This window comes from Vigna angularis, chromosome 9 (genome assembly GCF_016808095.1).
Source record: "Vigna angularis cultivar LongXiaoDou No.4 chromosome 9, ASM1680809v1, whole genome shotgun sequence".
In the NCBI taxonomy this organism is placed as follows: Eukaryota; Viridiplantae; Streptophyta; class Magnoliopsida; order Fabales; family Fabaceae; genus Vigna; species Vigna angularis.
Window position 1 is genome coordinate 30,578,811 of NC_068978.1, and position 13,785 is coordinate 30,592,595.

General features: G+C 29.0%; 1 protein-coding gene across 1 annotated transcript; it reads left to right on the top strand.

Annotated features, from left to right (window-relative positions):
- Positions 1-6,707: 6,707 nt before the first annotated feature.
- On the top strand, positions 6,708-11,237 carry LOC108346793 (patatin-like protein 1). Its single transcript, XM_052868977.1, has 7 exons — positions 6,708-6,909; positions 8,117-8,301; positions 8,648-8,813; positions 8,972-9,118; positions 9,249-9,539; positions 10,243-10,418; positions 10,999-11,237. Exons 1-7 carry the CDS (start codon positions 6,733-6,735, stop codon positions 11,108-11,110), a joined length of 1,254 nt encoding a protein of 417 aa, XP_052724937.1. The 5' UTR covers positions 6,708-6,732; the 3' UTR covers positions 11,111-11,237.
- Positions 11,238-13,785: the final 2,548 nt, after the last annotated feature.

Sequence of the window (13,785 nt, forward strand, 5' to 3'; positions counted from 1 at the left end):
TCTCTTTTTTACTTGACCAGAAATCTAGCGCTTAAAAAAAATACTAGAAAATAGAAATCATGCAACATTGCTATTAAGGAAATTTTAGTTAATTAAAAGATGGTGATAATATGTTAAAATAATTTTAAACATTTTAATTGATTAAGTCTTCTATTAAAATAGCTTAAAACCTCAGTCTATAAAACTCTCATTGGTCTAAACATTTTGAGTACCAATTTTTTTAAAATTTTTTAAGAAATCTGAGAAATCATTTTGAGAGTTATTATTGGAGAAAAATAAGTTCTTGATGTTTTTGGAGAAAAATAAGTTATTATTGGAGTTATTATTGCTGCATATTGTGTAATAACTCTCTTTTCTCTATTTCTTTGGTGTGTTTTGGTTTTCGGTTTTTCTGAATAATGTTTTTAGAAGGTTTTTTCTTGAGTAGGATGGTAATGAGCCGCCTCTTTTGGCATGTAAAAAGTGGACCGGTTGGGTCTATCCTGAATCGATGCGAGTTAATTTTTCTTTTTCATCCGGCATAATGTTTAGTTCACGAGTACGTGAGTCAGCCCGTGACTTGTATAATGTATATTTTTTTTATAAAATACTAAGGTGTATGATTATAATAACTTTATTTTTATTTAATTAAATTAGTAAGAATATAATTTTTATAACTTCATCTCAGTTAAATATGATTTTAATCCAAACTTTAAAAATGAATGGATATGATCTATTTAATACATTTATGTTAAATTTCTTTGATATATTAAATGTATTTCATGTTAGAATTTGACTTGTTTAGACAGTTTGACATATTTGCGTTTCAATGTCAACTAGGAAACACGTTTGACATATCAAACAAATTTAATATAATTGAATTAAAAAAGGTTATATCCATTTACTTAAAGTTTGAGAACTAAAATATATCAAAATTTCAAAGATGGATGACTTCCAATTTCGCATCAAAGTTGAGGGACTACAAACATACTTAATTCTTTTTTAAAATAAGTAACATTCATAATTTTATATGATTTCTGACTTTTAGGTACAAACTTGTTGAAAATATAATTAAGGTTTAATCATTTAGATAGTCCCTATTTTTTGTGACATTTCTCAAATAGGTCAGTCACTTTTTTTGTCAAAATTGAGTTCCTATTTTTGAAAAATTGTGGTCATTACATCTTTGACATTAGTTTCATACTAACACCGTTAAAGAGGGCGCCACATGTCAGCTCGTAGTTTTTCTAATTTTTTAAAATATTTTTTTAATTTTTTATCTATTTTAATTTTTTTAATTTGAAAAATAAAAAAAAATATGCCACGTGTCAAGTTAACATTGTGCCACGTGGCAATGATAGTGTGACATGACACTGATAATGCCACGTGTCACTGTTAGACCACGTGTTATTGTATTTGTCTCAATTTGGTCCCTATATTTTTATTTTGTCTCAATTTGGTCCCTGTATTTTTATTTTGTCTCAATTTAGTCTTAATGTTTTTGAAAATTAAACAATTTTGTTCCTCGTAAATTCAAACAAAATATTATTTGTATATAAATCTTTACAATTTTTTTTATACAAATTGATATCTTTTTATTTGAAAAATAAAAAAATTACGAAATAACATGACACATTTTTATTTATGTAGCGAAAATAACTTAATTGTATTAAAGTTTGCAAAACAAAAACTAAATTGAGACAAATAAAAATAAATAAACTCATTTAAAATTTTTCTACAAAATTAAATAACAAAAACCTTAAAATTTTTCGTTGCACCAAAACGCAATGAAAACACATTTTAATTGGTTCAAATGAAAGATAATTCATCAAAGAGTAATGTAATCAGAGTAAAATTAATTTTAAACGGTGCAAAAATGAGAAAACAAACCTTAAAATCGTAGCCCGTAGAGAGAAAACGCGAAAAAGATGATGAATAGTGAGTGCGCGTAACTGCTGCCTCGCATGCAGGTTTGGTAATAGCAGACCATTAGACGTCGACTCTCCCCCCTAGCCGACGTCTAAATGGCTTTAAACATCAGCTCCTCTGCCTAGCTGATGTTTAAAGCATTTAAAAATTTATTTTGGCACACACTTTAGACGTCCGAGATGGGGGTGGCCGACGTTTAAACGAATGTAAACATCAGAATAGCGATATCAAACGTCTAAATGGAGTCAAAAAGTGATTTTTTAGATTTTGGACTGAGTATTTAGACGTTGGACCCCCATAGCCAACGTCTAAATAAAACAATTTTTCTTTTACTTTTTCGTTTAGTTTTGGCGTCCATTCAGGGGAACCGACGTATATGAGTATTTAGACGTCGGGCCACCCATAGCCGACATCTAAATAGAATAAAAAATTAAATTATTTTACTTTTTTGTTTAGTTTTGGCGTCCATTCAGGGGAGCCGACGTATATGAGTATTTAGACGTCGGACCCCCCATAGCGACGTCTAAATAGTTGTTTTATTTACAGAAATGTCACCGGTCATTTTTCGTTCGATATTCGAGTGTCAGACGTCTAAAGGGTGACGTTAAAGGTCTTTTCTACACTAGTGTGATCTATTTAAGCCATTTATGTTAAATTTTTTTGATATATTAAATGTATTTCATGTTAGCATTGGACTTGTTTAGACAATTTGACATATTTGCGCTTCTATGTCAATTAAGAAACACGTTAGACATATCAAACAAATTTAATATAATTGAATTAGAAAGGTTATATCCATTTACTTTAAAGTTTCAAGACTAAAATATATCAAAATTTCAAAGATGGATGACTTCCAATTTCGCATCAAAGTTGAGGGGCTACAAACATACTTAATCCTTTTTTAAAATAAGTAACATTCATAATTTTATAATTTCTGATTTTTAGGTACAAGCCTGTTGAAAATAGAATTAAGGTTTAATCATTTAGATAGTCTCTATTTTTGGTGACATTTCTCAAATAGGTCCCTCACTTTTTTTTGTCTCAATTGAATTCTTATTTTTGAAAAATTGAGATGATTACATCCTTGATATTAGTTCCGTGCTAACACCGTTAAAGAGGGCGCCACGTGTCAGCTCATAGTTTTTAAAAAAAATTTAAATATTTTTTTAATTATTTTTATTTTTTATCTATTTTTTTAATCTAAAAAATAAAAAAAATTCCTAAGTGTCAAGTTAACATTGTGCCACATTGCAATGATAGTGTGACTGACACTGATAATGCCACGTGTCATTGTTAGGCCGCGTGTTATTGTTTTTGTCTCAATTACATATTTAATAAAAATACTTGTATATATTTATATACATATTAAATTTTGTTTGAATTTGGAGAGGGACAAAATTGTTTAATTTTTTAAAAAAATTAGGACTAATTTGAGACAAAATAAAAATACAGAGACCAAATTGAAACAAAATAAAAATACAGGGACTAAATTGAGACAAATGCAATGACATATGGTTTGACAGTGTAACGTGGAGTGACACGTGGCATTGTCAGTGCCACGTCACACTGTCCACTAGTACAAAAATAGCGTACAACGTCGAATATTTTGGGCTTTTAACGACTAATTCGCGAACAACGTCATATTAGGATACATTAAATTGACGTCGAATTTTTTAAATTCGACGTCAAATTAACGTCGAATTTTGTAAATATACGATGTTAACTTAACTTCGAATTTTGTTAATATACAACATTAATCAATTTGTTTTTTGTTTTTTTTAATTAAGCTTAAATGCTTATTTCATCCCTATGTTAAGAGGTGAATTTCTGTTTAGTATTCGGTTTTAAAAATGAAGACATTGGGTCTCTATGTTATGAAAAGTATATGAATAAGGTCGACAAAGAAAGAACAAGTTCAACAAATCATAAAAAAAAAGATGAACAAGAGAAAGAAAAAGCTGGATAGCAGAAAAGAGAAGAGAAAAAGTACGGTCACATCAACATGGACTTAATGTGGTTGCTGTCAACTTAACGGACATGACCTTATTCATACACTTTTCATAACATAGGGACCTAATGTCTTCATTTTTAAAACCGGGTACTAATCAGAAATTCACCTCTTAACATGAGGACAAAGTAAGCATTTAAGCCTTTAATTAATTGTGATCATTTTTTACAACTCTACGAGACCTAAAAGTAGAAAAACACAACAATTTCAGTTTTTGGTATTTTATTAAGCAAGAACTATGAACGTAGTATCAACAACTAACAACAATAATGAACAACAAACAAGTTCAACCAAACAACAACAAACAAGTTCAACAAAAAACAAAAACAAGTTCAACAAATAAGTTCTTCAAAACGAAAATGAAAACTAATCTTCAAACAGAAAACCAACTTACTTTATTTGAGAAACCGATCAAACAGAAGTGGATAACTCGTCTCAAATATCACCTTAGCGAGCTCCCATCTTCAAACAAATGTATGATGAGAAAATCTAGAGACAAGGGAGAGATCTCGAGAGAAAAAATGGTTTTAGGAAAAAGGTTTAGAGAAAATGGTTTAAAATAATGAAAGTTGTTTATAAGAATTATATTTATACTTTAAACTTTTATTATTAAAAATAACCAAGTCTCAAACACAAAATCAATTCTAAAACATAATTTTCTAAACTCTTATAAATGCTATTGAATTGTTTTTTATATAGAGGTATCTCAAATACACCCTTTAACATAATTAGATGCTTATAAAGAATGATCTTTCAATACTTTACCATTTATTTGTTATCGATGAGGAAATTAACTACGATTGTACTAGAGAGATTAAGGTAATAAAATTTATTACAGAGGATTATTGTATATGATTGGTATTTTTTTTATATGTATAGTTAAACGAAGTGTTAGAGTTAAATAATAATTCACAGTCGAAACATTTGGTTTAGCATGATTTTAGTGTTGTCAAAACGGGTCATCCGACCCAATCTGACCCGACCCATTACGGATTGACCACTTAGTGAGTCAATATAGCCTGATTTATTTATTAATGTGCCTAAAAAGTTTAAACTCTGTTAGGCTCACCACGGATTTGTGGATTAAACAGGTTGGCTCAGTGACTCAGTTAATTACAAGTTTTTTTTAAATAAAAAAAATTACAATTTTTTTTGTAATTCAAATTTAAATAATCTCACTTTAAAATGGTATTAAATTTCAAAGACAATTCAAAATAAAAAAATTAACATACAACTCAAATATAATCCAAAAGACACAGGCAAGCTTTTTATGAAAAATTTATCTTTTCTTCAATATGATTGATAATTTTAGTTACATGTAAAATAGTACTCCTTCTCTTTCTTAATATGTGACATTTAAAGTTTGATTTTGCAATTCAATAAAAATATTAATTTTCATAATTATTAAGAAAAATAATTTTCAATAATTCCTTTATTATTTTGACATTTTTTTTACAAAGAAAATAACTAAAGTATCAATTGTTTTTTTTCTCGATGTAATAACTTATCTTCTTTCTTTTGGAATAAAGTTTCAATGTTCAATTTCCACCAAAGAATAACGTGTGCAATAGAGTATTGAATTTTTTTTTCATTTCAACTAATTTTAAACACTACTTGACACCTAATGTATTATTGTGACTGGGCTTTAAATATTATTACAATCCAAATGTATTTCTATTTTATAAAAGATGTCCATTCAAAGTTTGACATAAATATTAGTTCTACTAATAAAGCTTAATTATACTTTTTATCCTTTAATTTGTTTGAAAATTAATAAATATATGTAATTTTTATTTGATGTAATTAAGTTTTTTAGTTTTTAGAAATGATCTTTTCATTAAATTTTCGTTAACTTTAAAAAAATTGTCACTCTCTCAAGTCATTGTCATGCTATGTGATAGCGGTATCAGTATTTGTTTGTAGAGTGTCCCATGTAAGTATTAGTGTCACATAATTGTGTTTTGTATTTAGTTTAGTTTCTATATTTAAAATTTTGACTCAATATAAGAAAATAATGTTATTCTTCTCTAAAATTAGATCAAATTAATAATTAAGCTTAATTAGAACTTACATATAATTAATAATTTAAATAATTTTTTTAAATTTATACATCAAATCACTCTTTTTACATTTTGAAACTAGTTTTATTTTATATACGTTTTTAGTTTAAAAAAAATCCTTATTTTAAAATTATAATTTTTTTAAAATATTAAAAATGTAAATGTAAAATGATACTTGTAATTTTAAAATTTTAATATGTAAACTAATTTAAAAAAATGCATTTCTTGTTAACTTATTTATAAATTTAATGTGACAAATATATTTATATGTTTTAACTTACTATATAATGAGTTTAATATTATTATATATTCAGCGTTGAGGGCGTGGGAACATTTTGCAGATATATAAATTGAAAAGACGAACAGTACAAAAGAAAATCTATGAACAAGACTCTTACAGAGAAAGAAGAGTATCTTAAACTAAAATTACATTTAGATCCTTGTTATAAATAAATAAAATAAGGTGTAAAATAATTCCAAAGGAGACACTCTAAATGAACACAGTATATATGGATTTCAAAACTTTTAATTTTTTTAAAACACACATAAGTAATATTCAAATGCATAATGATTTTCCAAGAGTGTCTAAGAAGATTGTTTTCAAAATGATAATTAAGTATATATATATAAAAATGTATTAGTATTATTATGAGTGAAAAAAACGTGGCTAATGTTCCATTGGTTTAAAAAGTCTATAAATAGGGTTGTTATTTGCAAAGAAGAAAGTGAAGGTTTTGAAGGAATTAGAGGAAATCAATGGCTCCTTTTCTTTTTCTTTTTCTGGTGTTATCTTCTCAGTTGGTAGGTGGAATGAACACAAAGCTTCCATCTCCATCCTATGGTAACCTTATAACCATTCTCAGCATAGACGGAGGTGGTGTAAGAGGTCTCATTCCTGCTGTAGTTCTTAATCACTTGGAAAAATCTCTTCAGGTCAATCACTCTAATAATATATATATACACACACACACACACTTTCTTTTCTCAACTATTACTCAACTTCATTTATCTTTTTCTATACATTCTTCATGATCATCATATATTTTACACACATATGTACACACACATATATATATATATATATATATATATATATATATATTTTTGTGGAAATAGTTTTTCCAAACATTTGGATTAAGGTAATTTTAGAGAGTTTTCTAGGAAACTTTGTTAAAATAATACATTGTTATGAGTTAATTGGTTTGTATATTATTAAAAATAAGAAATTAAAGAAATTGCATAAGAGTTTATGTAAATAAGCTTATACATAAATTAATTTTAACCAATGATAGAATTTATTTTATTTTACTTTTCTAAAAGTGCCTGTGCGGAAGTTGTCCAAACAAATAATTACAAACACATAAAAAGATTGGACGAAGCTATTGTACCAAAAGTGGGAGGAAAATGAATTAGAGATCACATATGGTCATCTCTATAATTGAATTCAATTATTATATATTATCATTTTATATATCGTTTATATAAAGATGAGAATATATATATATATATATATATATATATATATATATATATATATATATATATATATATATATATATATATATATATATATATATATATATATATATATATATATTCTTTTGCCCTAATGAAAAAGAATTACAAAGTACACTGTCATAAAACCTGAATGATAACCATAATTTATTTTCCAACAGCATCTCCTTTACACTAAGAAACAACTATTTGATCATCTATCCTATAATCTTTTTAATTGTTCTATAAGACTCCTTCCTTGACCAATCCCAAAATATGAAAACCTAGTTTTTCATCATCTACTAAACAACCAAATCCAGATCTAAAAATTTAATCAATTCTCACACAGTTTCAAGATTTGAGACTTCATTTTTCTTAAAGCAATATAACACTGTATTCTACGTAGTCACAGGACCATAAAACAGCCAAACAAATCACCTAGGAATACTTGTATTAATTGGTTTCTTTAATGAACAACTAATGTGAAGATTCAACTGTAATTCTCTATATGATGATGCATAATGATGATGATGATGCATAATGATGATGATGCATAATGATGATGATGATGTGCTTCATGGTTCATATATACTTTTTTCCCTTTAACCCTAGAAGAAAATAAGAAGTTAGTTTGGTTGAGTTGCAGGCATGGGATAAAAGTGCATTGCTAGCAGATTATTTTGATGTGATAGCAGGGACTAGCACAGGAGGACTCATGACTGCTCTGCTATCTGCACCTAACCCACAGGACCCCACTCGTCCTCTCCTCAACACCACTCAAGTCATAGACTTCTATCAAAATTATGGCCCTTCTATCTTCGACCAAAATAGGTATTTCAAGTCTATATCATTCTCAATATACTTGTATAATCAAAATCACCATGCAGAATATTTTATTCAATATCAGCACTTTACAACAACAGATCTTTCCTTCTGATTCTATAATGTTTCAGTTTTGGTGTTTTTTTTTCTCATGTATATGGTCAATGTGTATGTATATGTAAGCATGCACTTTTAAATGTGTCTTTACACACGTTTTTTTATATGTATGTTTAGTCAAGACTCATGCAGACATTGTTAGGTTATGATATCATAATCTTATGATATTTAAATGTTTATGGTTAGGGTAAAAACCATTAGAAACATTTGATTAGTTTTGTTTGAAAAACATGTGCAGAGTTTGGGATAATTCATTCCCAGGTCCCAAGTATGATGGAAAGTTCTTGCATAATTTAGCAAGTGAATTACTGCAAAACACACGACTCAGCGAAACACTGACAAATGTTGTGATTCCAACCTTCGACCTTAAGAAACTTCACCCAGTTATCTTCTCAAACTTTCAGGTTAGTAGAATTCATATTATAGTACTATTTTCTTTTCACTTCAAAAACTGATGTTTGATGATTTTAAGGTGTAGATCGCATAAAATATAACATTATATACTACAATAGTTCTTATTTTATCTGCATTTTTCTTACAATTTTGCTAATTGATGATGCAGCTTAAGGAAGTTCCTAGCTTTGATGCAAAACTGTCTGATATATGCATTGGAACCTCAGCTGCACCAACTTATCTACCACCTTATTACTTCAAAAATGGCGACACTGAATTCAATTTGATTGATGGTGGAGTTGCAGCAACTAATCCGGTGAACTATCTCCCTTTCAAACTCACCTTAATATGAGTGATTTCACTTGTTTAATAATTGTGATCCCAGAATGAATATCTGGTGGAAACTCAATCATTTGCTCATGATGAAAAAAGAACACTGTTTGCAGGCTATGGCTGCTTTGACAGAAGTGATAAAGCAACAGAAGGAGAAGAATCCTTACATGACTCCTAAGAATTCAAAGGAAAACATCAATATCTTGTTGCTGTCTATAGGTTGTGGAACTGCAGAAGCTGTTGGTGTTGATGCCCAAATTGCAGAGCAGTTCTCAGCAAATCAATGGGCAGCGACAGGCCTTGCAACTGGTGCTTATGATTATGGTTCCAAAGACATGACCGAGTTTTACATTTCCACTGCCTATCCTGGCCTCCAATCTTCAGACTACTACCTTCGAATTCAGGTGTGCTTCATCTTTGGATTTGTAAAACAGTGATCATTACAGTGGAAAAGTTTGTTTGTGATACTTGAAAAACATGATCAAACGTAGTTTCTGTCAGTTTTTGAAACTGGTTTTTGACAGAAAATAGGTTGTTCAGTGTTTGTTTGGAAGAATCTTTCTTTGCAACCTTTTGTAAAAGGGAAAAAAGTAGTTTATGGATAAACAAAACCCGTTTTTCTAAACTAAAATTAGATCATATATGAGTTAACAAATCGGATTTTAAAGAGTTTTTACTGTAAAAATATTCAGTCTTTGTTTTATATTTTTTTCTTTGGAAGTTTATGATGTTAAACTTATTCATAATCCATCTGAATTTTTTCATTAGACAAGAATCTTGGGTTTGAAACCTAATTCCTGATATAAATTGTTCAAAGTTGTTGTGGATCAAAGATACCATTGATTTGATTTGAGATGGAACTATATTAGTCTATATATGATCATTGAATCTAATCTTTGACGTGGTTTGAACCAGTTATGCATGAGTGTTTCTGTTATGTTAATGAATAAGGTTAGGTTAACGAAATTAGAGTGGGGTTCTAAAAGTACAAAGATCAAAACAATTTACATAATAATGTAACAATTAAGATTAAGTTTAATAATTGAAAATGGAAATATTATAACATTGGGAAATATTGAAGTGCATATGGAATGTTGATGTATGCAGGAATATAACTTGGATCCATCCATGGATGCCCTTGACAATGCCACTGCTGTGAACTTGAAAAATCTTGAAAAGGTTGGCTATAACCTTCTGAATGAACCAGTTTTGAGAAAGAATGTTGCCACTTTTGTCCCAGAGGAAGAAGAAGAATGGGGTACAAATGCCCAAGCTCTTGAAAGGTTTGAACACTGTGTTCTTGTTCTTTCTTAACATATATATATATATATATATACACACACACACACTATATTGAGTTTTCTTTTATTTAACAAAGGGACACTGTCATTTTTCTTTGAAAAGTGTCAAAATTTTGGAAATGTTTAATTATTTATTTGTGTTTTTTAAAGTTTAAGTCAATATTAATTATTTGTAATTTTCACCTAATAAAAGAGAATTAGTATGTATTTATTGCAAAGTATAAATGATAAAATAAACGAAAAATCTTCATTAGAAGCCAGGAAGTTGATTAATATATGTTTACTATTTGTGGATAAAAAAATTAAACTACATTTATGGGGAAGCTAGTGTTTTCTAAATTCCAAGTGCCATTTAGAAAAATCTCAAAAGAGATAATTGTATCGTTTTCCCAAATATTTTAACTATATAGTATATGTTTTTTTACCAACATGATTCTAAGTCCACCGTTAAGTAATATGTATAAGTTGTTGTGGTTTTTTTGATGTTGATGTTCAATCCTCATAAAATAATTAAAAACCCTAATATAAGAATTGTTTTTGTTTTGATAATTTTTTTGTGAAGGTTGGCTGAGGTTCTGTACAGAGAGAAAAAGCTTCGCACTAAGAGAAAGAAATCAATGGAGAAAATGGGACGACCATTTATTAAAAATGTTGTTGGACAGACAAGTTATTAGAAAGGCATGATGAATAAATGTACTAGGTGCATAGACTTGTGAGTTCTATGCTTATGGAAAATAGTACATGAAATAAATCATGTATGGTGAATGTTTTGAGGACATTATGGAATTGTTCCTTAGTTTCTTTCTTGTTTTTTTTTTGTTAATTTCATTCAATGGAAGGTAAACAATAACACCAAATAAAGCTATAGATGGAAAAGACAAAAGATAATAAGTACAAAGTTACTCAAAGATAGATGAGAAATGAATTCTTAAAGAAAGTTTTATTATGTGATAAGTGGAAACCATGGTTCTGATTTTAAGATTATTCTTAACAATGCACGACAAGAAAAGTGGAAAACACAAGACAGAGGAAGAGGTAGAGGAAAACAATGCATTTATTGCAACAAGATGAATAATACTGCATATGAATGCCATTCTAAACATGGCTATTTACTATGAATGAAGCAAACAAATAGAAACAACGTTAATCATGTAGGAACTGAAAACAATTATGTCATGGTGAAATTCAGTGTAGTGAACAAATTCAACATTTTTTATAAATACTTCAATCCTATGAAAACAAAGTAAATCAGCTAATGTTGCTATTGGTGAGTCATCGATTTTTTTACAAAAATGGTGTAGTTTTATACCAAAATTATTGTAATGGGTAACTTTTAAAAGAATTATGACTTTTATGTTAGTAGTGTAATAAGTGTCTAGATTCCTTTATGACATATGATATTGGTATTTAAAATGCATCTAATTGATATATTTTTTAATAAATAGCAAACCCTTTTAACTTATAATTATAGAATGAGATACTAAGAAGTAGAAAAATAAGAAATTTATGAATCTTTGATGATTTGCAGCAATTTCTCATGTAACTGAACAGTAGAAAAACGATTTGAAAAGATTTAGAATATTTTGCAGTCAAGTCATAAGAAAGTGGATTTGAGCACTAAAGGTTGTTAAGAGGAAAAGTCAAATATAATTAAAGAAAAGTCAAAGGTGTTGCACAACTTAAGCAGTAAAAAATGACATTGATAAAGAAAGAAGTAAACCATACATAGAAGAAAATCTCTCGATTGAGTGTCAAAGACTGAGGTGAAAAACTTTTATAAATAAAGACCTCATGTCTTGATTTTTAAGCATTGAGGAGAAATAAATAAGTAGTAGTAAAGTAGAAATAGATTTAAGGTTAAAGAGACGATGTCTAAATGTTAATGAATTTGTATTGCAACACTATACTTCCTGAGTAGTTGATTTCTCTATATGGTGATATCAATGGAATAGTAACCTTCTTATGCCATTTATGTCTTAAATGTTTTTGTTTTACATTTATTTGATTTATGCTTAACGTTTGTCTTGGAGTATGCTTTAAAGCATGAACTAGTTGTTGGGAGTGGTAGGAAATGGGTTTTCAACAATTGAAATAACTAAATCAAACCAAATAAAACCACATGCCAATGATGAAACTGTTTTTAGACCCTAACTTTAATGCAAGTATTATTGAAGAAAATTACATCTAATTCTGTTAAAAATTCAATTTCTTGAAGATGGAATTCCAAAATGTTATAGTAAATCGTGTTGTTTGGATAATTATTTGATATAATATATCAGTTGGATTAAAAAAAATAAAAATGTTATTTTGGAAAAAAAAATGAAAATAAGTATAAATAACCAATAAATTCATAAATATTATTCAAATTCGTTTTCATTCAATAAAAATAACAAATATCTAACTTCTTTTAATTTGGATATAAAAACGAGTAAATACATACTTATCTCGTCTTCATTTTCATACTAATCCTAATGTTTATCTATGTAAATAACTAAAGAACTCATTATTTATTACATAATATAAAAAAATTATATATATATATATATATATATATATAATATTCTTATAATCCTACTTTTTTGTTTCGTTACACAGTTAAAATAGCTTGTTTTCACATCATTAGTAAATGAAAGACGACGTTTCAATAAAAGTAAAAAAAAAATGGTAACATTCATGGTTGGTCATTTGGCCATTGAGCATTTCTATTACACACAATTGCAGTGGCACTAAAGACAAAAAATGCATACAAAATCAATAGTTAATAAGCATGTATTAGACTATCGATTCCCTTAACAAAAATAGTATGTCCAATCACCAACAAGAAATAAAACATGAATGAATGACACAGCACATGTTCACAGTTCTGCTTTTCCTCTCATTCCTTCTAAGCATCTCCTCTTCCCACAACCAAACTCATTCCAACCCCAAACCCAAAACAACCGTCCAACCAACACCAAACACCCAACACTGTCACTCATTCATCATCAACAAAATGAAAACTAAAACTAGTCCACAGAGACAAAGTTCCCACCTTTAACACTTCCCACCACCACCACCAGACCCGATTCAACGCCCAAAGAAAGCGAGACGCCAGAAGGGTCGCCGCCCTCCTCCGCCTCCTGGCCTCCGGAAAACTCACCTTGGACTTGGAGGCATTCGGGTCGGATGTGGTCTCGGGTATGGAACAGGGAAGCGGAGAGTACTTTGTCAGAATCGGAACCAATACGTGGTCATAGACTCAGGCAGCGACATTATATGGGTCCAATGCGAACCCTGCACCCAATGCAGCGCTGGCTGCCACGAGGGATGCTGCCGCTACGAAATCTCCTACGGAGACGGGTCCTACACA

Bases quoted from the DNA above. Each gene is read 5' to 3' on its own strand.
- LOC108346793 (XM_052868977.1), top strand. From the start codon at position 6,733: ATGGCTCCTTTTCTTTTTCTTTTTCTGGTGTTATCTTCTCAGTTGGTA. The intron at 6,910-8,116 runs GTCAATCACTCT...GTTGAGTTGCAG, and splicing joins ACTTGGAAAAATCTCTTCAG to GCATGGGATAAAAGTGCATT. The intron at 9,540-10,242 runs GTGTGCTTCATC...TGATGTATGCAG, and splicing joins ACTACTACCTTCGAATTCAG to GAATATAACTTGGATCCATC.